This window comes from Rutilus rutilus (genome assembly GCF_951802725.1).
Source record: "Rutilus rutilus genome assembly, chromosome: 19".
Taxonomy (NCBI): domain Eukaryota; kingdom Metazoa; phylum Chordata; class Actinopteri; order Cypriniformes; family Leuciscidae; genus Rutilus; species Rutilus rutilus.
The window spans coordinates 27,944,374-27,972,086 of NC_140232.1; the positions used below are offsets into that span (position 1 = coordinate 27,944,374).

The 27,713-nt window shown below is 35.7% G+C and overlaps 4 protein-coding genes across 4 annotated transcripts; 3 read left to right on the forward strand and 1 right to left on the reverse strand.

Moving 5' to 3' along the window:
* The first annotated feature begins 134 nt into the window (after window positions 1–134).
* Window positions 135–2,213, forward strand: ndufb11 (NADH:ubiquinone oxidoreductase subunit B11). The gene is made up of 3 exons (XM_084389921.1): window positions 135–445; window positions 866–999; window positions 1,994–2,213. Exons 1-3 carry the CDS (start codon window positions 254–256, stop codon window positions 2,121–2,123), a joined length of 456 nt encoding a protein of 151 aa, XP_084246047.1. The 5' UTR covers window positions 135–253; the 3' UTR covers window positions 2,124–2,213.
* A 679-nt stretch (window positions 2,214–2,892) lies between these two features.
* Window positions 2,893–8,011, forward strand: rhoaa (ras homolog gene family, member Aa). The gene is made up of 5 exons (XM_084390235.1): window positions 2,893–2,997; window positions 4,735–4,890; window positions 5,690–5,810; window positions 5,953–6,083; window positions 6,289–8,011. The coding sequence occupies exons 2-5, from the start codon at window positions 4,735–4,737 to the stop codon at window positions 6,460–6,462; spliced, it is 582 nt and encodes a 193-aa protein (XP_084246361.1). The 5' UTR covers window positions 2,893–2,997; the 3' UTR covers window positions 6,463–8,011.
* On the reverse strand, window positions 7,124–13,351 carry tpk2 (thiamin pyrophosphokinase 2). Its single transcript, XM_084390234.1, has 8 exons — window positions 13,139–13,351; window positions 12,569–12,807; window positions 11,628–11,691; window positions 11,408–11,538; window positions 9,425–9,543; window positions 8,881–9,013; window positions 8,332–8,428; window positions 7,124–8,245 (listed from the first exon to the last, which is right to left on the reverse strand). The coding sequence occupies exons 1-8, from the start codon at window positions 13,200–13,202 to the stop codon at window positions 8,199–8,201; spliced, it is 894 nt and encodes a 297-aa protein (XP_084246360.1). The 5' UTR covers window positions 13,203–13,351; the 3' UTR covers window positions 7,124–8,198.
* A 5,241-nt stretch (window positions 13,352–18,592) lies between these two features.
* LOC311278350 (extracellular matrix protein 2) lies at window positions 18,593–27,606 on the forward strand. Its single transcript, XM_084389116.1, has 10 exons — window positions 18,593–18,862; window positions 19,502–19,633; window positions 20,378–20,541; window positions 21,039–21,573; window positions 22,304–22,419; window positions 23,071–23,203; window positions 23,883–24,040; window positions 24,224–24,363; window positions 26,100–26,426; window positions 26,730–27,606. The coding sequence occupies exons 1-10, from the start codon at window positions 18,715–18,717 to the stop codon at window positions 26,908–26,910; spliced, it is 2,034 nt and encodes a 677-aa protein (XP_084245242.1). The 5' UTR covers window positions 18,593–18,714; the 3' UTR covers window positions 26,911–27,606.
* Window positions 27,607–27,713: the final 107 nt, after the last annotated feature.

Genomic DNA, 27,713 nt, shown 5'->3' on the forward strand with positions numbered 1-27,713 from the left:
TGTTATTTTTCAAAGCTGATTTTACCGATAGTATCAGACCTATTTTTTACAGTCTATGTATCAGACCCAGTTTAGATTGGTGAAACAGAGACACCTGCTGTTTACCAATAGTTCTTGCGTTAGGATACACCCGGGACACTAGATGGCGGTAAGATACCCAGCAAACCTATAGAACCACATTTTAACCCGGAAAAAATAACCTGGAACAAAAGCTTTCTCGAAAGAGCTTCTAAGTGCAGAGAAAGCGGTGGAAATGGCTTCACGCCTGAGCCGAATCTGGCCCACCCTGTCCCGGGTTCGTTTGAGCTCGGCGCTCGGGAGCCGCTGTGTGTCACAGACGCCGAAGTCCAGCGCGTCCGGCGCGGCGGTTACATCTGATCTGCAGTCCTTATCTCCCGCGGCTCAGGACAGTCATGGACACGCAGAGGTCAGCCCGTTTGACAAGGTAAGACGAACACAAACACATGTGTATGATGCATGGGAGCTTGAATAATGTTAAGCTTGAGTAATGTTAAGCGGCTCACTAAAGTCTTAGGCTAAACTGTCAGGTTTGACCTACCTGTTCATGTTTACACTGTGCAATGCATGTTCTCAAGTCCAGTTTCTCTATTGTGTCTATCTTGATATATGCTTTTGTATTATGTTTAATGCTGTATCTGCTAAAGTTTCTTTCTTTTTTTTTGGTGCAATCATTATTCATTTCTATTCTGTTAAACTGTCATAGTCTTCCTGCAGTGATTGCAATGTCATATTGCAAATCCTAATTTTAATATAAAAGCTTTGTGTTGATAAACGATTATGTTCACTTGTTTACGTCCATAAATGCAGGTTTATAAATTGTAAATGTTTATCTGTGTCTTTTCAGAATCCAGATTTCCATGGCTTTCATCATTCTGACCCATTCGTGGATGAATGGAACATGAGGTTGGCCTTTTTCTTTGGCATTTCTGTGGCCATTGTAATCGGAGGCACTTTCGTCCACTATTTACCAGATCACGGGTAAGTGCATTTATAAACTGACAAAATTTTGCACAGAATCCAGTGATTGACCAATCAGGATCCGACATCCATAACACATACAGTGCATCTCTATTGTAGATGTTTAGTAAAAAAAGTTGGAGCCAGAAACTGTCAGCATAGACTATCTAATCTGTTTGAAGAGGAGCGTGATAATATTCTTGATGACTTTGTGTTTAAAGTTGACCATTTTTAAAGATTTCAAACAACTAGACATAAGATGAAGTCGTCCTTGACCTACCTCAATTGGCAGTAGCGGCCTTTGCTATGTTTCACTTGAAACAGGCCTCGCAGAAGAAGGGGGCTCCGCTTGCTGTCGAAAAAGAGCCCCGTCCCCTGCCATCAAGCAGCGCACACACACACACACCAGGGGTGAAAATGAACAGGGGCTTGGGGCAAAAACGCCACTAAAATTAATAAAAATGCTTCCAAAAACCAAGATATGGTGCAAAAAAAAAGTCTTGTTTGTAATATTTATAACCAATATCACAAGAGCAAACGTGCTGTTTTCCCTAATATCAGCACGTTTGCAAATGTGATTTTGATTTTTTACAATAATTCAATGAACAATAACTTAATAGTCTATTAAGTGACTTACATTTTACATTCTATATTGTCTGTTTGTCCTCTATTTTGCCAATGAAAATAGTTCCAAACAGTAGAGCCACTGCGTGTCTGAGCAACAGAGTTTCAGTTTCATTACTGAATGAATCTGCGTTTTTGAACAAATCAATTTAATGAATGACTAAATGACTCACTCCTGAATGAATCAGCCATTTTGAAGGAATCGATGGGGGCTCTGACTCTTTCTTTAAAAACAAAGGCTCTGTTAATTGGTTGATAATTGGATTCACCTCCAAGTGTGTATTTTTTTTTTCCAATGTTTTATTTCTTCTGAAGCAATAATGGTTTTTCATTTCTTTTAATCATAATATACATGATCTGTCTCTCTCTGTCTTCTGTTTTTACGCTCCAGCATGAGGCAGTGGGCTCGCCGGGAAGCTGAAAGGTTGATCAAACAGCGGGAAGCTGAAGGTCTTCCCCTCATGACTGAAAACTATTACGATCCAAGCACGATTGTTCTCCCATCCTCTGGAGAGGACTAGACAACATTTTGTCAATAATTATCCTGTTAATTTGTGTTGATTGTACATTTGACTCTCCTCGACTATATTATAATAAATAAAAAATAAAAAGTTATAATACAGTAGTATGTGATATTTTCAAATTGTGGTCAGTTGGTATATCTAATACTTGAAAATGAATGATACTGTAGAATTAACAGTTTGTTTGCAAACATATGGGTGTAATAAGAAAGTTGAGTGTTAATGTATGTTGTTTTATGTAATGATTATTATTTTATAGATTGCACTATGAACAGTGTGTAAGGTGAAGTATTAGAGAGAGCCAAAGTATTTATATGACGTACAAAATAACTGAAAGTAGGTGTTTTGTGGTGCAGTTTTATACATATAAATTCAGAAACCATGATGTGGATTAGTCAGGAAGATGAATGATCACAAATAGTCATTTTAGTTTCTTTCCAACTGTTATTTATTTAGTAATGTATTCATCTGTAGCTTTATTTCTATTTTCTGTTTTCGTAATAAAGTAGTATGGTGAATAATGTTTTCAAAATTCTAAATAAATAATTTAAAATAAATTAAAAAAAGCTTTTAAATGAACGAATCAAACAAATAAAATGGGAAAACAGTGACGAAGAAAGTCAATTTAACCTCATCAGTAAAAATTACACTGTTTCCGGAATATATCGTGTTTGTATTATTAAATAACGTCTTAGAGAAGAACTAAAAAGTCGAAAGATATATTGCTGTTCTTCTGCTTTTGGACGTCTCTGCCTCTTGATTGGTAGAAACGATCGTGAATGGGCGTGTCTTAGCGGCGTGGCACTGTCTGCGGGGCGGGGCCTTGGGGTCGTACAGGAAAAGAAAGAAAGCGAGGACATCTGTAACGAAAACGGTAAATACGCATACAAAAACACCTCTGGTACTTACAATCGATATGTTCATTAATTTCCCATACGTTCTAGAGCCAATGCTGCCGAGTGGCCTTTTTAAAACCACTCCATTGAGTAAAATTATGCCTTTTATATGCGGCTAAGCTCAGTGCTAATAGGCTAAGTGTGATGATGACGGAAACGGACGAACAACAAGATGCCGAACATGAGTTTATAATCGTATTAAAGTCCGATTATCAAGACCGTAAGACGTCTGGAAAGGCTAATACAAGTGTTGATTTGTGGATCCAGTCGAATCCAAGCCAAATTGTGCTAATGTTACACTTATTAGGGCGTGAGATGAGGCGTCCCAGTTAGCATAGGGAGTAAACCGGGGACTGATCCATTTGGCTCAGACATGCGGCTGTTATAATTATCACCATCTTTATTTTATTCTCCAACATAACAGCCGGCACTTTAAACGTCTATTGTATCCCCCATTAAGGCTCCAGTCTCGTGCTTGACTCAATGTTAATCTACAAAAGGTTACTTGAGTGACAATAGGTTGACCTGACTGCAGTCAGCTGTTTTTATGGTAGATCTAATACGATGTGTGTCACAGATTTTGGCATAACACTTGTATTGATGATCAGTGAATTGAGTAGGGTGCGGTGTGTGTGTGTGTGTGAGGAGAGTTTGATGCTGCAGTGCTATAATAACAAAAGAACCCAGTGTACAGATTGATGAATGTACTGAAATATGAATATAGGCGTACCTAATAAGACCATGTACTAGGCCTATATAAGCTTTTTATTTTAAAATATAAAACAGGCAAAGCATGAGATAAATTATTTGTTTATTATACTCAAAGAAATATAATTTTCTTAATAAATACATGCAATCTGATATTATTACAGGGCTCAACACTAAGGATTATTCTACTGGCCTGATCAGGCCAGTGGTTCAAATTTATTTTTGCCAAAATAAAATAAAAATATTTTTTGTAACATTGTATTCTAATAAATTGTTTTTTAGATACCAATGAAATTTCACAATTCTCATATCTACATAAAATATATAGATTAATTCAAATTAAACACAACATATTTCTTACTCAAAGCACTTAAAGAAGCTGTTTTCTTAGTATCCAGTAATGAAACTGGTTGATGAATGAATGCAATCTGAATATTTGAAAACATGGATTTCACAAGAATATGGAGTTGCCAATAGAACTACAAAATGTAATAAAAATATTTGTAACCACATTTATGCACAAATATTTAATAGGCTTCTTTATAAAAGATGCTCATGCTCTGTCTGTAATTATAATTCATAAATATTACTTTTTTTTGTCAAGTTGGTGTGTAGAAATAGAAAGCCCACTTAGACATTAACTTAATTAATTGAGCTTACATCACAAGCTTTTAATTTATGAACTTGTCTTTACCCACTTTTCATTTTCATTGTGGGGACAAAATTATAGCAACTTACCAAGTGATGATAGGTTATTGTTGAATGGATGCTCAGGAATGTCAAATTCCAGAACTGTAATCCATTGTTCATTTCTATCAGTAGTTCTTTGATTAAATATGTTGGTTAATACATGTTTTAATAATATGTTACGTATATACATAAATCATAGTGGGCTTATTTGTAACACAGTTGGCTTTAAATGGTACCATGTTCATTTTAAGCCCACTCTAGACTAAAAAAGCTTGCCTCCTGTAATTATTGGCTGATCTTTCCATTTTGTGTGACAGATGGCTGCAATTCGCAAGAAGCTTGTAATTGTTGGAGATGGAGCATGTGGAAAGACGTGTTTACTCATTGTATTCAGTAAAGACCAGTTTCCTGAGGTCTACGTACCCACAGTGTTCGAAAACTATGTTGCTGATATTGAGGTGGATGGCAAGCAGGTGAGATTGTCTACTAACATCAAACTATTACAGAACATGTGTCTCTTCCAGAGCAGTTTGAACTTGTATGCAGTTTATTTGAAACCAATGGGGTTTATTCTGAGTCCACAATGAGTAATTGGCTTATGCTGTTGTTGGAAGACAAACTTAAATTATAATATACATACATTTATATAACATTATAGAAATATAGTTAAAATATACAATAAATAACATGCAATACTGTTAAAAAGCTTGGGGTTAGTAAGATTTTCAAATGTTTTTTGAAAGAAGTCTCTTATGCTCACCAAGGCTGCATTTATCATTAAAAACAGTAATATTGTGAAATATTCAAAATAATATAATTTAATATATTTTCAAATTGAGTGATTTATTCCTGTGACGCAAAGCTGAATTTTCAGCATCATTACTCCAGTCTTCAGTGTCACATGATCCTTCAGAAATCATTCTAATGGGCTGATTTGATGCTCAAGAAACATTTATTACTATTAGCAATGTTGAAAACAGTTGTGCTGCTTAATATTTCTGTGGAAACTGAGGATCCAGGATTATTTGATGAATGGAAAGCTCAAAGGAACAGTATCTATTTGAAATAGAAATCTTATGTGACATTATAAATGTCTTTACTGTCATTTTTGATCAATTTAATGCATCCTTGCTAAATAAAAGTATTAATTTCTTTAGAAAAACCCCAAACCTTTGAATGGTAGTGTAATTATAAATAAAAACGGAATAATTATTGAACTTTTTACACAAATTGTAATGCTGATAATATAATTTGTAATCATTTTGTTGTCAGGTGGAACTGGCTCTATGGGATACAGCTGGACAAGAGGACTATGACAGGCTGCGGCCCCTGTCCTACCCAGACACTGATGTCATCCTCATGTGCTTTTCCATAGACAGCCCTGACAGTTTGGGTGAGAGAATCCGTCTCTACCAGTCTTTAATATGTATTACATACAAGGCTAATCTAGCCTTTAAATACTTTGAGACTATATGGATTTACTAAGACCAAATTGCTGTGGTCACTGTATTGAAAACCTTGTTCTGTTCACACAGAGAATATCCCAGAAAAATGGACGCCAGAGGTAAAACATTTCTGTCCAAATGTTCCAATAATTCTGGTGGGTAATAAAAAAGATTTACGGAATGATGATCACACTCGACGGGAGCTGCTGAAGATGAAACAGGTGTGTGAGCACGTTCTACTCTAAACTTATATTATACAGATTTCTATAAAACAGTCACTATATTTAGTTGGAAATAACATAAAAGTTAGGTGACACAAAAATAATGGAACTAAAGAGAAAAATGGTTGTGTTTCAATGTTATTATATTGTATTTAGAGATAATGATGAGTACTAATGCCCTTTCAATGCTTTCTTCCTTGAACAGGAACCAGTTAAACCAGAGGAAGGGCGAGACATGGCTAATCGCATCAATGCCTTCGGCTACCTTGAGTGTTCAGCTAAAACTAAGGATGGCGTGAGGGAAGTGTTCGAAATGGCCACAAGAGCGGCGCTCCAAGCCAAAAAACGTGGCAAAAAGAATGCCTGCGCTTTGCTATAGAGAACGAGAGACGAAAAGAAAGAACGAGGGAGGGAAAGGGGTAACCAAACTAGGCCAAGGAAAATGAAAGAGCTATAAAAGTTCGCAAATAGAGGGAAGAAACGCCCCTAGTGTTAATTATGTACTCGGGGGGTCAGGGAGGGTCATTTTCAATCCAGGCCAAAGGAAACTACAGAAGATAGTAGGGACAACTGCACCGGCAAAAAAAGGGACTTAAACATTTTTATGGCCATCAGTCCTTTTTCAAATCAAGATTAGTTGACCTTTAAGCCTTCAGACTGATCACAAGCATAGGGTAAATAAAGATTGACGTGGTTTCACAGTGGCTCACAATCACCGATTGCTTTAGGGGTGGGATTACTAGTGATGTATTCTTTGGCCCATAGCACATCTTCTGATTTGAAGATCAGCACTGTAAGCAAGAACAGAAACAAACAACTTGGTCTAAAAAGATTCCTTTTTTGGCACTAAGTGCATTATTCAGGGTGTAAAAGGCATTAGTTAGTACTCTACATCACGTGTGCTACATGTCAAGCAGGGAGTTGTTTTTTTGGATCAAGATATTGGCCACATAACGTAATACTCCCATGATGCCCTTTGTAAACCTCCCAGGAACCCAGTGCCGTCTTATGTAAATCATTCATGCCTGTCCTTCGTACTACGTACTATTTTCTTTTTAATGATCTTTTTTTTTTCCTACATTAACATGCTAATATCGTTGGTTAACACAACTGGTTCCTCTGTGCCCTCCTGTCCTGTCGCAAAATTGACGGTTTAGTCACTGGTTTAAAATAGCTGAAAGTAGTGGTAGTCTTACAATTCTTTATTCCAATAAGATTTAAATATATCTTGTACTTTTTTGCCATTTGCCTATAAAAGTCGAAGTAAGATGCGTTAAGCAATGATCATACTAATTCACCTTTTTTTGTGAGTATTTTATGTGCTTGCTCATGTATTATAATTAAAAAAGAAGAAGAAACTTTGGGTTTATCAGCCCTTGTGGAGCTCAAAGCAGAACTGCAGCTCTGTATGTTGACTGTCAAGACACTGTTCGATTTTGGCAATATTTTATAATAGGTGACAGTAACTTAATTTTTCCCCGTATTCCTCTTTGCCTGCATGACAGGCTTTTATTTGGTGTGCAGAAATAAAAGTAATATTTATCTCACTGTGTAAATGAGAAACTCCCTCCATTTCACTCCCATTTGTTTTCTTTTTCTCCTGTACTGTATGTTTTCATATTTTTTTTGTGAAATTCTACTGGCTTATACTATATCTTTTTTGCGTATTTTACAAATTCTAGTATCTTAGAATTGAAACGTTTTAAAAGAAATAAAGAAGGAAAAATGTAGCGAAATGTGATTTTGAAAGAGCTGTTTAATGCCATATTATTAAATGCAAGTCATTTCTTAGAAGAGATTCTGCATTTCATTCTAAGAAAAAAAAAAGAGCCTTCGATGCATCAATTATCTTTTGTATACCAGTGCATCTTTGGATTTCCACAGACTCGTTTGAAATGTATTGGAAAAAATAAATTCTTATAGGGTAATTTTTCTTGGGTCTTTATTTTGTCTCTTCTCCAGTTTTGCGTAAAACACCTCATTTCTTCACTAGCTAGATGTGGTCTTCAGTAAACGAGTACACATGCTGACAATGTTAGGAGTTAAAAGCAGAGGTAGATAAAATAAATCCCAATCTTTTGCAAGTTGCACCAGTTGCACATCACCAGTCAGTCTTTAAAGTGATCTGTGCAATCCAGCCACAAATTCGTGATAATAGGGCTCTGAAATGAGAGGAAATGCAAGTTATAGTTTTTCTCATCATAAATGTGCATGCTATCAAATTCTACCTGGTGATCTGACACCAAACCTGAGTCTGGCTCAATGATGGCGTGTCTGATGAGGAAGTCCAGAACCACCATGGCACAGTTTGGCTTAAACTCCTCACTGACTAGGAGATCTTTCACCTGAGAACAACATATCAGACGGGGGAGAATGGGGGTAAGATGTGCCACCCCGTAATCTAGGAAACTCCACACATTTTGTCATGATTATATAGAAACAGCCCTTCAAAAACAGCTGCCTGAGTATTTACTACATGTAAAATGACATCTATCTATGTCAAGGCAAACTTCGATTACACTTTATTTTAAGGTGTCATTGTTACAGTGTAATAATTATATATTTAAGTACTGAGTAATATTAAGCAACTACATGTACTCACTATAGGATTAGGATTTGGTTGAGGGTTAGTTGCATGTAATTATGCATCATTTACTGTTATTACTATGGTAAGTACATGTAACATATGTAACAAGGACACTGTAAAATAAAGTGTTACCCAAACTTCTATGTCAGCTTATCTTGTATTAAATACATCACGTAGCATTCAACCCTGAAATCAATGGGATGCCTTTACCTTCTCGATCGGATAGTAGTAAAATGCTTGCACTTCTCCGTCTCCAATATGAGGCTGAAAATTGAGAGGCAGCTCTAAATCAAAGACAAACTGACACTCGGGAAATATTCCGTCGTCATCTTCGTAGGTGTAGCTACAGAGACAGAGGGAAGCATGAATTGAAGATTCAAGATTGCAGCACGTCTTTCAATTTAGCTAAACATAGTTAACAGTTTCCAGGCGTTCATGTCTTTGATCACAGTGACATCTTCCAGACTTGAATTCTGGTCATCTTCCCTTGGGCGCTTGCAATATTTCTCTGGAAGCCTGCCAGTTGGAGGCTATTTCTGGCTATTTAATCAAGTCTCTTTTGCAAGAGAGTTTATATCTACCCTGGTATCTAGGAAAGGTTTTGAATAGGAAAAAACAGTAACATGCATCTTCAATCTTAAAAAATCATCAGTTACCAATAGCTTTTTTGCTTCATAAAAGGTTCTAAATTATTTTCAAAGACCCAAGTGAAATAGTGGGATAGAAAAAAATAGAAAAAGAAAGGATTATGCACCTCACAGTTCCCACGGGACGCGCTTGCTCTGCCAGGCCTGGAGGGATGCAGGCCTCCTCTCCACACTCTTTTACCAATGTGTGCCTTACACTACAGCCTGCTGCCAGTCCTCCAGCCGCCTGAATGATAAATCAAATCCTTTATAAATCAACCCAATTAAATCAAAATTGGAGATTTGTGGTTTATGGTTATGTTTGTTATCTTCGAGGTCATCTATATGCTAATGTACTTCTAAAAGACAGTAGTAATTTATATAGCACATAATGTATTTATTACTCCATTTGTTTAATAACTTTATACGCTAACGTTCAAAAGTTTGGGGTCGGTAAGATTTATTGTTTATTAAAAGTCTCTTATGATCACCAAAACTGCATTTGATAAAAAAAAAAAAAAACACGAATATTGTAAAATAATATTACAATTGAACCCTCTGGTACAGTACTGTTCAAAAATGACCGAATTCTTTTTTTTTATTTCAATGAAATGGTTGTACTAAATAGGTCACCAGCTGGAGTGCCCTTGAGAGCCACCAGAGGGCACTCCACATCAGACTATTGTCATTCCCTCACAAATTACATTTCCCATAACTCACTGCCCTGACTTTTCATCCATTATCACATTCACCTGTATCTCATTATCTTCTTAAGCTCACCCCATATAAGCCTGGTTCACCCTATCACTGTGAAGTTTTGTATGTTGTTGCGCTGCATTTCTGAGCATTCTCCCTGGTTTCATTGCCTCTTGGTTCTTGGATTCCCTTTTTGCCTCTGACCCCAGCCTGTTTGTTTGTTTGTTTGTTTGTTTGTTTGTTTGTTTGTTTGTTTGTTTGGACTGCCTTCCTGTACTTGACTCTTCGCCTGTGTTTGATTACCATTCTGGATTACTCTAATAAACTGCATTTGGATCCTCAACCTTGTCTCGGACAAGTTCGTAACAATATATTAGCTTGATAATGTTTTTTATTTCATATTTTTTGGTACTAAATTATATTTAACCAGTAGTTATAATACATTTATTCACGTTTTGAGCATGGACCTGAATTTTTTTTTTCAAACTTAAACTGTCATAAATCTTGAATGCGTTGGAGCACAGACTTAAGTTTGGTCTATTTATAAAGACGACACTTGGCAGATTATTGCTGAAGTGAATCAAGTTTTAAAAAGTGAACTTGAAAAAAGGTATACATTTTTTTTTAAATACAATTTTCAATTTTATATGAAATAATTATTTTCCATAAACGTAAACAAGTTGTGTTCCAAATTTGAGGTTGATATCTCAAAAAAGTAGCTTTCAGTAAGACTTTGTTTGGCCGCAGGTAGAAAACGTTTCCAATAGATGAAATTCGACTCCCATTAATTTCCAATGCGGTAATTTTTGACTGCAAACAATACAAGTGTGAATGTCTTTTTCAGGACCATTTAACCTTTTAACCATCCATGATTTTTTTTATGTTCACAAAGCAAGTGTCAAAACCTTTACCAAGTTTTGTACCATTCTGAAAAAAGAAGATTTTTTTTTTTTTACATTTTTTATGTACAAAACAGCACCAGAGGGTTAAAATAATGGTTTTATATATATTTTATATATATTTTTGTGCTTTTCAGCGTTATTACTCCAGTCTTCAGTGTCACATGATGCTTCAGAAATCATTCCAATATGCTGATTTGGTGCTGAAGAAATATTTCTAATTATTATCAATGTTGAAAACTGTTTCAGTATTCTTTGATAACCAATTCAGAACAGCATTTATTTAAACTTTGTAACATTTTAAATTACTTTACAGCCACTTATGATCAATTTAATACATCCTTGCTGAATAAAACTATTAATTTCTTCTTTAAAAAATAAAATAAAAATTACTGACCCCAAAAGTTTAAACAGAAGTGTATGTTTGAGAGGTCCAACTTCTTGCTTAACCAATGTTGTTAGTTTGGTGTAGCACTACTTGTAATGAACTGATTAATTTGTGTATTAATAAATCACCATGTTGTCCAGTCTTCCTGGATACGTCTGTTTGGTCAGAGATCGTCGTGCCAGCCACATATTAAGATTGCCACTTGAATCCCGAGTGTAGCCATTGACATGGACACCGTACCGTTTCACTCCAAACAGACCTGTGTTTGACCATTATTTATAAACAGCTATAAGTGTCACTTGGTCTGTGACAAAGTAGAAAAATGAAATTAATATTTTATTAACATACTTGTTGCTGCTCTCTCCATATACATCAGCGGAGGATCGCAATACCTGGGCATCACAGCGTATTGCTGAAAAGAAATGCACTCTGATAAATATAAAAGAATCAGTGTCTGACATTATTAAACAAGGAAAAGAAATGCTACTGTAGTGAATTATTCTGGAGCTTTTTATTTAAAGTGCCCCATTACGCTTTTTCAGATATGAACTTTCATGCAGTGTGTAATATAGCTGTTTGTGAATGTAAAAGGTCTGCAAAGATCAAAGTGCATGATAAATAGTTATTGTCTCCCAAAAGAAAGAACTGATTCTGAACTGCCGAAAACGTGTCTGCAGTAATTACAGTCTTACTTCCTGCTCGAACCTGCGTAGGTTTGTAACAAATTTACTAAATAATTGCCTATGGTCTTCATTGGCTGCTCGCGAACAACGTCTACTTTGACCCACACTCAAACACTGTAGTTGTAGCCGAGGCCTGGAAGAGTTTGGTAACCGCTGGGCCAGTAATTCAGATGTGATAATGGGCATTTCGTTTCTGACACACGGTCTAAGTGGTAGACCAATCACAACAAACTGGGCCATCTGACCAATCAGAGCAGAGTTGGCTCTCGGAAAGGAGGGGTTTAGAGAGACAGAATCCTTCATCAAACCATTTCAGACACTGTGAGAAAAGAGGTGATGCTGCAATGTACATAATGAGAAAATTTTGACCTAGGATCCATGTAAACATATTGTAGGAGACCTTTAAAATAGCATAATAGGGACACTTTAACATAATTTTTTTATGTAAATTGATGTCATGATGTGTTGTGTTATATGATAGTGGAAGCCCTTGAAACTCATGTCCATATTGCTCATTATTTCTGACACTGGAACAAATTGAAACAAATGCGTAAAGAGTAAGGGTGAAGATGGGTATCTATCTATCATGTACCAGATATGTCTCACCTCATCTCTCCAGCCTATTAGACAGGTGAATGATGCCTCTCTCCTCAGCTCCTGCAAGACCTCATCCACAGCCACTGATCTGCTCTCAAAAGTGTCAACACTGGAGCAGAAGGTTATAGAGCTCCCATAAGGTTTGAAGACAGAAGGAAAACGACCAAGAGTTGATGCTACTTTTGGGGAAATCCATCCAACCTGTTCTCCAGCCACCTCAAAACGTAGACAGCTCTCTAAACTAGAACCTGGAATAAAATAATGCACTGATGTCAAGTAAATAAATGCATTTTACATGTAATAAATGTAATAACACAGTAATAAATTATTTTCCTTGCACCTTGAATACAGGCAAGTATACAGAACTTTAAAAAAGTGTTGATATATATATAAAAAAAAATGTAACTTAATTATTACAAATACAATTATGTTTTACTAATTGCTCATCATCTTTGTCAGTATAAATTGATTTTTCGAAGTATTTTACAGATAAAAAAAAAAAAGACCAACCCATACATGACTTGTCCATTCATACTGGATCACATGCAAATGTATTGTTCTGTCAATTTATTTCCCCACCTGGTAAATGAAAGTTATTCATTCGACGCAGGAGTTGTAGCATTTTCTCCGACCACGAAGTCATTTGTCGATTTCACACGTGTAACAGTTAATTATCCGTTCAGAAACCGTGATTTATGATATTGGGGGATTTGTGCTTGTCGTTGACATGCTGTCACACACCCACGGGCTTCATGCTCGCCTCCATTGTTGCATTTCCTGTTGATGTGAGCCCTGATTGGGTGGCAGGTGCCATTGATCTGCGCGCTGATTGGTTGAAGCCCTATGACGAGTGTTGCTCATAGGTGTTTCTCCACTAGAGGGCGAATGTAGATAAAAACAAAGGCCACTTGTTATGTTACTGGACTAAAATACTTTGTAACGAAGGCTGAAGCTGACCAGACATAAAAAGAAGTCATGTTAGTTCTCCATATACAGTGCTAAACGGTTTATTGTTCAATTATCATGTTATTATGTGGAAATTGCACCTACTGTGAATTGGGTCATTAGTAAGTTTATGAGTTCACATCACATCATGTAATCTTTAAGTGAAATACTTTGTGCTTGCTGTCCATCATGAAGTGTTTGATACAATAGACGTAAATAGATACAGATGAAGATGAGGTGAAAGTGTAACAGCAATGAGGTAAGCATCGATTTACATACACTTCTGTTGTGATTGGCAGTTTTATGAACATGCTCATTCGTTTAGAACTCTATTTAAAATTAAAATGTGACAATTGATAACCTTATATGAATGACAAAATATATCATGACCCATTACATACTTTTTCACTCATCTTTGGGTCTTCACGTTGATTGCACTAGGCTCCCTCAACAAAACAGTGAAATGTTAACCATCATTTCCAACAAAATAGCTACTATACATACAAAAGTAATTTATTGTTACTACCAGTGCCATAAATTAGGTTTATTATTTTTATTATTAATAATAATTCAATATTAAAGGTTAATATTTGCCCCCTGGAATGAATTTAAAATAACACTTTCTGTAATAGACTTGATAATCATATAAAACCAACAATTGAATGTTAGATAACAATTGATTTAACTGATTTATATATATATAAACAAACTACACATTGTAAGTATAATAGGGGCATATGTGTAACTTTCAGTGGCATTTTTCCCCTAAGCTGTGTATCATCTCCATACTAAGGCAAAGATGCATTAGAGATAGTCGACTCGACATGCTTTCTACTGCTTTTGTTCGACTGACTGTGTTCAACTTTAACCAAACACTGACAAAGAGATCCAATACAGAGACAGATAAGGAGAGAGAGGGACAACAAAAATATTGGTTGCATTACACTTGCTGTAATCTGCACCACAGTCTTGGGGTCGAGTCTCCATCTGAGCACTAAAAATATACACACAGTAATCACTGTTGTTTGAGAGGGCTGAGATGGATCTAGTTGTAGGCGTTTTTTTAATGAGTCAAGAAAAGCAAACTGTTCCAAAACACACAGCTAGAGAAGAGATAAACAGAAGAGATACATTTCTTTATGTGTTGCTATCTATCTATCTATCTATCTATCTATCTATCTATCTATCTATCTATCTATATATTGTTCTATCTATCTATCATTTTATCTATCTATCTATCTATCTATCTATCTATCTATCTATCTATCTATCTATCTATCGTTTTAGATGTCTGTCTGTCTATCTAACTATCTATCATTCTGTTTTTCAGTCTATCTATCTATCTATCTATCTATCTATCTATCTATCTATCTATATATTGTTCTATCTATCTATCATTTTATCTATCTATCTATCTATCTATCTATCTATCTATCTATCTATCTATCGTTTTAGATGTCTGTCTGTCTATCTAACTATCTATCATTCTGTTTTTCAATCTATCTATCTATCTATCTATCTATCTATCTATCTATCTATCTATCTATCTATCTATCTATCTATCTATCGTTTTAGCTATCTGTCTGTCTGTCTATCTAACTATCTATCATTCTATTTTTCTATCTATCTATCTATCTATCTATCTATCTATCTATCTATCTATCTATCTATCTATCTATCTATCGTTTTAGCTATCTGTCTGTCTGTCTATCTAACTATCTATCATTCTATTTTTCTATCTATCTATCTATCTATCTATCTATCTATCTATCTATCTATCTATCTATCTATCTATCTATCTATCTATCTATCTATCTACCTATTGTATTTATTGTTTTAGCTATCTATCATTTAATCTATCGTTTTATCTATCTATCTGCCTGTCTATCTATCTATCTATCTATCGTTTTAGATGTCTGTCTGTCTATCTAACTATCTATCATTCTATTTTTCTATCTATCTATCTATCTATCTATCTATCTATCTATCTATCTATCTATCTATCTATCTATCTATCTATCTATCTATCTATCTATCTATCTATCTATCGTTTTAGTTATCTGTCTGTCTGTCTGTCTGTCTAACTATCTATCATTTTATCTATCTATCTATCTATCTATCTATCTATCTATCTATCTATCTATCTATCTATCTATCTATTATTGTTTTTATTGTTTTATCTATCTATCATTTTATCTATCTATCTATCTATCTATCTATTTTTCTATTTATTTTTCTATTTATTTGTCTGTCAGTCTGTCTATCTATCTTTCTATCTATCTATCATTCTATCTATCTATCTATCTATCTATCTATCTATCTATCTATCTATCTATCTATCTATCTATCGTTTTAGTTATCTGTCTGTCTGTCTGTCTGTCTAACTATCTATCATTTTATCTATCTATCTATCTATCTATCTATCTATCTATCTATCTATCTATTATTGTTTTTATTGTTTTATCTATCTATCATTTTATCTATCTATCTATCTATCTATCTATTTTTCTATTTATTTTTCTATTTATTTGTCTGTCAGTCTGTCTATCTATCTTTCTATCTATCTATCATTCTATCTATCTATCTATCTATCTATCTATCTATCTATCTATCTATCTATCTTTCTATTTATTTGTCTGTCAGTCTGTCTATCTATCTTTCTATCTATCTATCATTTTATCTATCTATCTATCTATCTATCTATCTATCTATCTATCTATCTATCTATCTATCTATCTATCTATCTATCTATCTATCTATCTATCTATCTAAATGTTTTTCATTGTCTACAGTATGAGTTCTCTAAACAGTCTGGGCAGTATTTATCATGTTCTCGACAGGCTTGGCTCCAGCCAAGTGTGTGGACGGATGGGGAATTCTAGGAAAAAAGTAAACACTGATTCTCAAGTTGTCATGAAGAAAATGAACACATTAGACTGTTTGCTGTCTGAGGTCGGCTTAGTTCAATTGTATATCAAACCGTATTTTTGGAAGTGTCTTCATATAGTCTCATTCCAGAAATGCACCACAGTTGAAGGATGGTGCTAAAACGATTTCTGCGTTATTTGTTTGATACATTTATATCTGGTATAACCTGTTTTTGGTCAGAGTCTGAGCAGATGTACGAGGTAAACCCGAGGACAGGAAGATGTGGGTGGCGTGTTTACCTGTTTAAAATTATTGTTTGTCTTCACAAACATTCAGAGTTTTTATTTTTGAATGAAAGACAGGAAGCTCAGGGCATGTCTAATGGGGGAGTATTACATCCAATTGCCTAATACTTTTCAGTGTGGGAGGCAAACATAAAGAAAGGCTATAACAAACTGGGGTGTAGGAGCTGCAAACAGAATTAAGCAGAACTAATTGACTTATTTGTCCCAGCCGGCTCTAAACACATTTTATATAATCACAACAGGCTTACACTTGTGTGCTAATGTTGTGTTAGCTAACACATATTATGGTCCATATTCTGAAAAGCCTTTATTCTGATAAAAGAGGTTTAAATTACTGATTCCAGTCTTCCTGTACACATGGTAATTAACACGTAGGCTAGTCTTTTCCTGCTGTTTTCTTCTTAAAATAATGCGCTCCTTTTGTTTTGTTGTTTATTTTTATTTTACGATTAAAGTTACGTTTAACGTCTGCCTCCTTCCTCCCTGAGCTTTAACTGTGTTACAGTTACATTTGATTTCATTCTAATGAAATAGCCGCAAGTGCTGAATTCATTTTCATTCAGGTCACTTTATACTTGATTAATTAAAATTGTGGGGTAACGCAGCACCGTTTTACTTAGTCAAAGCAATCATACTAAAATATGTTTGAGTGTGTTGAAAGTTGTTATAACGTTACTCTGTCGCTCGGTGGCTGCTATGAGACACTTCTTGCACACTACAGTAAGCTAGATCAATATTAGAATATCATATTAATAAAAGCTAGATGACTTTTAAATTGCATGCAATATTTTAAAATATATTCTCTGTTGGAGAAAACAAATAAAGCTCTTTCTGATTTTGCTATGTTTGTCACGTGGTTTCTACGGAAGTAAAACCGAAAATCGAGGGTAACGCGGATATGACATCATTGACAGGTGACGCAATGACACGGGCCGTTACACTGGTTAAAATTGCTGATGTCGCTGGATTTAAACATTGTTGGAAACATTTGGGATAATGTAGGAACACAAGTTGACAAAATATATAACATTGTTGTAGTGTTTTTTGGATATTTTAATCCAAAATGCTTACATATTGTGCCTTTATTTTTGTTAACAAATGTACTTTTTTTCTAGCTGGATTTTGCCCATATGCAGGGGGTTCAGAATATGTAGATTTGAGGGTTGACCATTGTGACTCTGGCCAGTAAGCAACCACATAGCAACGTCCTAGCAACGACCCACAACAGCTGAGAATCGTGGCGAAACATTGTATTAAGGTCATCTTAGTTTCTGATTTGAATAATAAAACCAGGCAGAAAGAAATTGGAATGTTATTGAATGAAGTGGTTGTCATAGCAACAATGCTTGTATGCAGTGAGTCGGCCACACTGAACAGAAAGAGGCCGCGTGGTCAAGCAAGGTTGCAAAAGGCAATGGAACTTGAAGAATGTCTCAGGAGTGTGGTGCCGTTGGCCCTTCGACAAACAAAGCTAGCTTTCATATCAACGGCTCCCGTGTCCAATGTTTTCTCTGCTCTTCCATCAAACTTGCACTTGCAGTGAAGCACAAAAAAAAAAAGTGCATATTAAGAGAGACTTAAATGAATGTTTTATTCATCAACACAAATCTGAAATCCCACACACTGAAAGTGCATCCATTGACGTCAGAACATTAAATCGTGTCAAAGATAAGATTTTTTTTCCGCTCAAGGACGCTCTAATAGTTTGTTTGGCTCTGGGGACCGATGGGCGTTTGTTGAGAGGGAAAGGAGAGGCGGTTGGTGGGTCTTCAGGGCAAATGAAAGAGGCGCTTTGTTGAAACTGTTTTCTTTTTCTTTTTTCCCTCTCACTCCCCTGCTTCCGTTCCATTCCTTCCTCCTCACTCTCTGCTCTCACCTTTGCATTTCTTTTTTTTTCTTTTTCTCAGAGGGATGGGTTAAACATGATTTCCAGAGGCAGAGAATATAACTGGCCTTTCAGAAGGTTCAGCCCTCAGAGTCATTGAGACAGCTGTCTCAGCCAGATCAGACCTCAACTGACTCAAGCATACATTCACAATGTACAAGTCTTTAGCTTTGTGTTTGTGCCTGTGTTTAGCGCTTTTAGCAGCTGAGGGAAAAAGAGGAAGAGGAGAGAGACAGAGGAGCTCCAGGCGCTTCTTGTCCGCTGAGGATGCGCTTGAGTATGATAACCCTTTCCTTCCAGGTGAGCAATGCTTATAGCATTTCATTTAAGTGAGAAAATATTTCCTAATATTGTGATTTTATATTAAAATTTAATATAAAATATTTATTGTGCAGTTGTTCTTGTTGAAAAGTAAGTGGTTATTTAATAAGCAAAAAAAAATTATATTTTTTTATCTATTGCACAATTGTATTTGTCAAAGAAAAAGTGGTTATACTGAGATATGATGAGTTAAGATGAATAGTCTTTAAAATGTGTAAATATGTCATTGCATTGCATAACAAAACATCAAATCAATGCCATTTATTTGACAGATACAAGCTAAACTATTTACACACATAAACTTAAAGGAAACTGACATCATACATCCACTAAAAATATTTTTTAATATTATATTATTGCCACATATTTAATGCAAAGATATTAATGAATTTCAAGTGTCCGATTACTTGTATTTTTATATTACATTACATTACATTACATTACATTACATTACATTATATTATATTATATTATATTATATTATATTATATTATATTATATTATATTATATTACTTTATACTAATGCAATGACATTTTTGCATTTTATGTGTCCCAATTACTTGTTGGAGCCACTGTTTGCTGATTTCTAAAATTCTGTATCTGTGGATACATGCCAGGGCTTGGCAGCCAGTGCTTGGTGAATGGGATTTCTCTGTTCGAGGGGGCTGTCTGGTCTCCGGAGCCTTGCAGTGTGTGCCAGTGTAAAGGTGGAGCAGTGAGCTGCCGAACCGTCCCCTGCCCGGCCAGAGGTTTGGAGACCACCATATCTCTCTTTCTCACCGCATTCACAGTCTGCTTGATTGATCAGTCAAGTCCTTGCACCCTCAGAGTGACAACATCACACTTTAATACATGCATCTACTTTCTTTATTTTATATTCCTTATACTACCGTTCAAACGTTTGGGGGTCTTTAACATTTTACTGCATTTATTTGATCAAAAATAGAGTAAAAAGTAAAATGTTGAAATATTATTGCAATTTTTACAACTATTATTACAACTGTTTTCATTATAATATTATTACTCTATCACATAATCTTTCAGAAATCAATATGTCTTCAATAAATCTAATATGCTGATTTAATAAGAAGAAAGATTTCTTGTTATTATCAATGTTGATTGTTGCGCTGCTTAATATTTTTCTGGAAACCGTGATACATTTATTCAGGATTCTTTGATGAATAGACAGTTCAAAAGAGCAGCATTTATTGGAAATAAAAATCCTTTTTATTTAACCTGGCTGACCCCAAATGTTTGAACGGTAGAATATGTTCCATTCTCTTTTTATTGTTTTTTGGGGTTCCAATGAAATAGTAATTGGAATAGCAATTTGTAGTAGAAAACACAGTGGGCATCCCTGTGGTGATGCAGGTGGGGAATTATGTGAAACATCGGCTCTTAGTGTGGTGCAGTGTGGTGCTGGGAAAGGTGCCATAAGGGAGTGGGATAGTTAGTGGTGGATACTGATTTTCTGTTTGCCACACCACGTCTAGCTTCACCCACCCTGAAGTCTGTGGCCAGTAAGACCAATCCAACCTCTGTGGGGAAAACAAGCGTGAAAAACAGACTGACAGGAAATGGAAAACCACCTGTGGGGACGGAGGTTCTGGAGGTGAAGCCAAAGAAGAACAAGATGGTGGTCGCACCAGCGAAAGAAGTATGTAGATGTGCATGAGAAAATACTTCATATACTTTATTGAATTTTCCTTTTCTTCATTATTGTACCTGTTTGCCTTTAGATATGTATGTGCTGGTCTTAACCGGTTTAGGATATTCAGGCCTGGTTTCACAGACAGGGTTTAGATTAAGCCCGAATTAGGTCTTAGTTCAATTAGGACGTTTAAGTAGCTTTTATAAACATGTCTTAGATAAAACATTACTGATGTGCATCTTAAGACAAAGCAATGCTACTGACATGTTTTAAGATGCAAGTTGCTCTTAGTTAAAACAGCTCAAACATGCATTTTAATCTGGGACTAGTTTTTTTTCTTCAGATTTTCAATTGTTTTAGTCTGGTTTATCTGGTGCTCAGCTGATTTAACAAATGAAAGTACATAAAACCAGTAAACTAGACCAGCTAAGAATAGCAAATCAATCTAGATTAGTGTTAAGCAGATTTGACCTCTTTTAATTTTTTTAATTTTTTTTATTCAGCCATCCTCAAATGTCCCTAAGAAGCAAGTAAAGAAAGACCAGGTGACTTTGAGTCTGGATCCTAGAAAACTGCATAAGACCCCTTTAATACCCAGACAACATCAATATATGAGACCAATCCATTTTGATAATGATGACCACGATGATGACGACTATCTGGAGGACGACAGTGACAGCGATGATGATGACGATGATAACAGCAGTATTTCAGTGTTCAGATCTGCTGTTCGCCCTGTAGCAATCGAAAGACGAGTAATGCCGCCCACACTCAAACCGGCTGTACCACGAGCAGAACCGGCCTTTGCTCTTCCTACAAGAAGATCTGTGCTCCTGCCTGCTGGAAGGCCGCTGCCAGCCCCCAGTGGGCGACCGGTGGATGGAGATATTGGCCGTCCAGTCTTCCGCACCTCTGTTCATATGGAGTCTCTTCCAGCAGGCTGCTTGCTTTCAGAGTCTCTTATCGCCTGTGGAAACACTCGCCTTACCCAAATGCCCTTCATCAGAGATCCAGGGGTCAGGAGTCTCTTTCTTGCAGGTGAGGTGAGAGCAGTTCATCTTGCTCATGAGGGTATCATCACACTGTATATACACATACATTATATACATACTTTTACATATACTCCATATATACTTTATATACTCCAGTCTTCAGTGTCACATGATACTTCATAAATCAGAAATTGCTGCTCAAGAAGCATTTCTTATTATTAACAGCGTTGAAAACAGTTGTGCTGCTTAATGTTTACATTCTTGATGACTATAATAAAATCTTTAAAAAATCTTACTGACCCCAAACTTTTGAATGGTAGTGGATAAAATATATATGATAAAAAATGAGATATGAAGTTGTGACATTCACAAATTGTGAAATGTTAAGTCACAATTATTAGGTATAAAGTCAAAATTGTGGAATATGATGTTTTTTTCTAACATTATTAAATTACTTTTTGGAAACTATTTATATAAAATTCACAAAATTTTTGTAGATTTATATGTAAAACATTTTATTTGGTTGTGCAAATGACAGTGAAACAAAAATGCATCTTTAAAAGGGGGTCTAGAGTCTGAAAACAGACCCTTTTTCAGACTCTAGACCACCCTTAAAGATACATTTTTAGGGTGAAAAGGTGTTGTTGGAGTTTGACAGATGTTGTTGGCAGTGTCTTACTGTTTGTCCATCAGGAGATTTGTAGAAGTGCAAACAGAGCTTTACCGTGATCCAGAAAGAGGTGGAAAATTACTCATGACTTCCTGGTGTTTTGCAGATAACAAAATCAGCAAGATCCCAGCGCACGCTCTAGCAGGTCTTCCCAACTTGGAGTGGCTCGACCTCAGCAAGAACAAGCTGGACGATTTCTCTTTGGGACTGAATGTGTTTCAGGTGAGATGCAGTCAAGAAAACCTTATTAGCAAGTGTACTGAAACATCTCAACATCTCACTCTGTTTGTTATCTTAAAGATCACATAACAGTGGTTGTGGTTTTTGTTTAAACTCTAATAATATTCTGAGCAATATAAATCTGCAAAAATGGATAGACTGCCTTGTGATCTGTTATCTGTTACAATGGTGAGTTATCAGGCCTTATGGTGCCGCACAGTGCATGCTTGATATTTAGCAAGTAGCTGACGTGTTTTCGCAAGATGTCGGGTCTGACATCACCGAGAAAATTCTCACCAGGTTGCTGCAGTGAACATAGGAATTTTCATCCGATAGATATTACCCCTTAAAAAGAAACGCAATCATTTTTTACCTTTTTCTCACCTGTGTGTCATTTCAACTGGGCGCCAAGCATAGGATTTTACAGGTGACATGTATGTGACACAGAGCAGAATAGTGTTTTTTTCACATGTTCACTGCACCTCAGTGTTTACCTGTGCTCGGTTGCATGATCGGGAAATGTCTGTTCCTCATGCCAGATGAACTCTGAATATCTGTGCTGTGTAACTTTTGCTTCTGTGACTTGCAGAAAGCTTTGAAATATTTCCAGTCTGGCTTTGACAGTGTTATGAGTATCTTCTCGGCCCGTTGCAGAACTTGACGAAGCTCAGGAGGTTAAACCTTGATGGAAACAACTTCACCAAAGTGCCGGCTCTCCCTCCCTCACTGGTGGAGCTGAAGATCAACGATAATAAACTCAGTGGTCTCACTCCCCACAGCTTTAAGGGTAAACACACAACCACAGTGTCCGTATGCACTCACTATCCAACACTCGAGTCCAGTAAAAGATCTGTTTTTCATGTTAGGGGTTAATCTGGGCATTTTAAAATGACTTTTATCTACTTGCCAGTTAGTCGATGCTTAATCCGGAGTGAATTATGGTACACTAACTATAGGGCAAAAAAAAATCACAAATTTGATCTTTTTAATGTTTTCTCATAGACAGAAGCAAATTCCTAAGAAAAAAAAGACCAAGTTATCTAGAGTATAATATACAGTTTCAGTCATGTCTCAAAAGGTGCTCAGATTTGCCAAGATACCAAAATTGGCAATCAAAAGTCAGAGATTTCAGTCTGAACTCAAACATTTCTCATCAACAATTGTCTCATTTGTTTCTTTGTATCACATTTTCCACAAAAATATTAAGCAGCACACCTGTTTTCAACAGTGATAATAATAAGAAATATTTCTTGAGCATCAAATCAGCATATTAAGACAAATAAATTTGAGCTTAAGAGACTTCTTTCAAATGCATAAAAAAAAATTACCGACCCCAAACTTTTTTACAATAGTGTAAATTAAACAGAACTGAAACCTATATTAAAGAAATACTAGTAAATACTGACAAAATAAGAGTAATTGCTATTTTCTGGCAATCTAATGTTATTTTTATTTATTTTTCTCAGGTCTGTCACAGCTGCTGACACTGGAGTTAGAGGATAATTATTTCCATGATGGAAATGTCTCTCCTCTGGCCTTCAAACCTCTGAAGAGGCTGATTTACCTCAGGCTGGATGACAATAAGTTCAGAGCTATTCCCTCTGGTCTGCCTGTGTCAGTACAGGTCAGTCACATTTTGTGTCTGAAAAGCACTAAAGTTGCAGAACATACTATATACACTGTGCAAAACATGCACTAGATTTTAGTTTAGTGACCTAAAAATTACATTTAGTTTTGGAGTGTTTATACAATTCAGAATTGGAGTGCAATTGATTATGGAGTGTTGTTGATTTTGTAACTACTTCAGGAGCTGCATCTGTCTGACAACAAGATAGAGGTTGTCCATTCAGGGCTCCTCAACAAGACCACAAATCTGAGAGTCCTGGACCTCAGCCATAACCGAATCCGAGAGGACCGCATTCATCCAAGAGCATGGATACACTTGCTGTGAGTTCAGATCTTTTTCACTTTCTCTCTCTCTGCTGTTAGGTGCCATCTTGTGGACAGTTACTGTAATGCATACAAACAGGTTCAGGACCACTTACTTATTGGATAAAGGGATGGAGCAGTTACATATTGTATAAAACTAATAATTGCATTTCAAACCTAGACTATAAAGACATGTGTATAGTACCATATTAATATGCATTCATACTTTATGATGCTTATTGCAAAGACATTCAAATAATCATTATTGATGTACAGAGTTATATAATTGTACATTATTTGTTCAAACATACAATAATATTGTGAAATATTATCACAATTTAAAATAACAGTTTTCTATTTTAATATATTTTATTATATAATTTATTCCTGTGATGGCAAAGGTAAATTTTCAGCAGCCATTACTCCAGTCTATATTTTTGTGGAAATCAATTTAATGCTTTTTTTTATTAAAGGTATAGCGGAGGATTTTTTACTTCCGGGTGGATCACCTATACTATTGGTCCTCCTAATTGTCAATCATTCTGGTGAATCAATCAAACTTATTCAAAAAGTGGAGAGGGCGGGTCTTATCTAAAATTCGGAAAGATCCTCCTCTATACCTTTAATATAATGCATCTTTTTGGATTTTTCTTTAATTTTTCTTTCAAAAACAAAAAAATCTTACTGACTAAACTTTTGAAGGTTGTGTGCATTTTAATGTGGGAGATACAATGAAAAATATATTGCAGATACAATGTTATATATTCCAAACTTTAATATTATAACTTTAAAATAAAAATAAAATAAAAATCTAAATTTGCTGACACCCTGCTCTAAACTTTCAAAATACATAAAGATATAACTATGGATTAAATATGTTAACTTTATCAGATCCATTGGCTCCTGGTTGATGATTGTGAGACTGTGAACAAAAACATACACTTTCACTTTTGGAAAGGACTGTCATAATTTAATATTTAATTATATAGTATATAATTCATTCCACCGGTTTCACAGACAAGGCTTTAGTCCCAGACTAAAATGCATGTTTGAGCTGTTTTAACTGAAAGCAACTTAAAATATCTTAAAATTTGTCAGTGCCATTATTTTGAATCAAGATGGACATCAGTAATGTTTTTTTCTAGGGCATGTTGATAAAAACTACTTAAATGGATAGTTCACCCAAAAATGAAAATACCCCACTCACCTTCAAGCCATCCTAGTTGTATATGACTTTCTTCTTTCAGACAAACACAAGTTATATTAAGAGTTATATTAAAAAATATCAAGCTCTTCCAAGCTTTATAATTCAGGTCAGGGGTTACTCTTTCGCCGTAAATTGATGCGTACGATGTTGGGACGTTAAAATATGGTTATTTTTCTTACACAAACGCATCGCTTTGCTTCAGAAGGCCTTTATTAACCCCTCGGAGCCGTGTGGAGTACGTTTATGATGCACTTTTTTGGACTTCAAAATCTCAACCCCCATTCACTGCCGTTATAAAGCTTGGACAATCCAGGATATTTTTTAACTATAACTCCGATTGTATTCGTCTGAAAGAAGAAAGTCATATACACATGGGATGGCTTGAGGGGGAGTAAATCATGGGGTAATTTTCATTTTTGGGTGAACTAACCCTTAAAAGGCCAAATCCTGGCTTAATTTAAGCCCTGTCTGTGAAACCAGGCCATTATATATAATAAAGTTTTTCAAAACTGTTTTGAACCATCTTCAAAAATGTCTTTATCCACAGACAACTGGAATATTTGGACCTTTCCCATAATAAGCTCGTTCACGTTCCCTCTTTCTTGCCGGTTGGTCTGCGGCAACTCATCTTGCATCATAACCAAATTGAGCGCATTCCTGGCTATGTGTTCGGCCACCTGCGGCCTGGTCTGGACTCGCTTCAGCTGTCTTATAACCGTCTGCGAGAAGACGGGATAAATGAAGTGTCCTTCATGGGCCTGTACAACTCACTGACTGAACTTCTGTTGGACCATAATCAGCTCAGATCCATCCCACGAGGCATTCTACAGTTAAAGGATCTGCAGCACCTGAGTCTCAACCACAACTACATCAGGTTAGTGATTCTGTTTATCTATCTATCTATCTATCTATCTATCTATCTATCTATCTATCTATCTATCTATCTATCTATCTAAATTCTACCTTTTAAATCTATTGTAAACTTTCAGACTTAAACCAGCATCAAAGTTTGTCTACAAACTTTACTATCTTGTTTACTCTACATTTTCATGGAAAAAAGCCATACTGCTTAGTATGTTTATACATACACATTTATTTTGTCCACTTATAGGAGTAAATATAGTCATGTTAAACGTCATAATGGAGAGTGTTTTTTACCCCGATCTTTTCCCTATAGCTACATCACTATGAACTCGTTGTGTGACACCACGGCCCGTGAGGACTCCCTGCTGGTGTCTGTTCACCTGGAGTACAACCTGATCGACCGCCGCCTCATTCCCCCCACAGCCTTCTCCTGCATCAAAACCTACCAGAGCGTCCTTCTGCGGCCCCAGAGATACGAAGAGCACCAGAAATGAAAGCCTCACAGAGCTTCGAGTTTACAGAGCATCTTAATTCAAGCCATAATTGAGAGATTTCAGTGAAGTAACAATACAGATGCAGTTCCCTTTTTTACACTATAGAGGCCTTTCATTTTTTGTTAGTTGTGTTTTAGGGATGTTCTGACAGTCTTTTGTTCTGTCTCAATGGGGCCACACATGCACATGCATTGTTTTGTGCCTTACTGCAATTCAAATCTTTAAAATCAGACATTTATTGTTTGACATTAGCATCAGCTGTGTTCGAAACAGATTTGTAGGGGTCTGTTTTGCACAGATTTACATTTACATGGAGGATCTTTTCTGTTGCACTTGTCTGTTGTAGTTGTTTTAGGTTATCATATCTAATGTCTGTCTTATTGTTTTTTTTTTTACACCTGTATGTCTGCAATTAAAATTTTTTTATAAATCAAACTTACATTTAAGGTGCAAAGATTACTTTCTTCTTTTTTTAAAGTATATGCAATAGTTCTTTTTTATATATATCAGCTTATACATTATTTATTTTTTTGATTGAACTGCTTTGCATACTTTTTTTTTTTTTTAATACTGTTTTAATATGGTTTTCAGTAGCAGAAGGTTTTGACTTTTACAATTCATTGTTGTGTTACTTTGTTGTCTGTACGTTTGTATTCTCTTATTTACAAACTACAATAAAGTTAAGAGGTGAAAGAATTTCTCTAAAAAAGATTTATTATAATATTTTAAGCACATCTCTGGTGAAAATGAGGCACTTGTGTCCTGCAGTTCTGCTCAAGGAGTGAATTATTCTCAGCATTTAG

Excerpts from the sequence above, each read along its gene's own strand:
- ndufb11 (XM_084389921.1), top strand. The coding sequence starts at position 254 with ATGGCTTCACGCCTGAGCCGAATCTGGCCCACCCTGTCCCGGGTTCGT. Across the intron at positions 446-865 it reads AGGTCAGCCCGTTTGACAAG|AATCCAGATTTCCATGGCTT; the intron begins GTAAGACGAACA and ends GTGTCTTTTCAG. Across the intron at positions 1,000-1,993 it reads CACTATTTACCAGATCACGG|CATGAGGCAGTGGGCTCGCC; the intron begins GTAAGTGCATTT and ends TTTACGCTCCAG.
- rhoaa (XM_084390235.1), top strand. The coding sequence starts at position 4,735 with ATGGCTGCAATTCGCAAGAAGCTTGTAATTGTTGGAGATGGAGCATGT. Across the intron at positions 4,891-5,689 it reads TTGAGGTGGATGGCAAGCAG|GTGGAACTGGCTCTATGGGA; the intron begins GTGAGATTGTCT and ends TTTTGTTGTCAG. Across the intron at positions 6,084-6,288 it reads AGCTGCTGAAGATGAAACAG|GAACCAGTTAAACCAGAGGA; the intron begins GTGTGTGAGCAC and ends TTCCTTGAACAG.
- tpk2 (XM_084390234.1), bottom strand. The coding sequence starts at position 13,202 with ATGACTTCGTGGTCGGAGAAAATGCTACAACTCCTGCGTCGAATGAAT. Across the intron at positions 11,539-11,627 it reads TATGGAGAGAGCAGCAACAA|GTCTGTTTGGAGTGAAACGG; the intron begins GTATGTTAATAA and ends GGTCAAACACAG. Across the intron at positions 8,246-8,331 it reads CATCATTGAGCCAGACTCAG|AGCCCTATTATCACGAATTT; the intron begins GTTTGGTGTCAG and ends CTCTCATTTCAG.
- LOC311278350 (XM_084389116.1), top strand. The coding sequence starts at position 18,715 with ATGTACAAGTCTTTAGCTTTGTGTTTGTGCCTGTGTTTAGCGCTTTTA. Across the intron at positions 21,574-22,303 it reads CAGGAGTCTCTTTCTTGCAG|ATAACAAAATCAGCAAGATC; the intron begins GTGAGGTGAGAG and ends GGTGTTTTGCAG. Across the intron at positions 24,364-26,099 it reads AGAGCATGGATACACTTGCT|ACAACTGGAATATTTGGACC; the intron begins GTGAGTTCAGAT and ends CTTTATCCACAG.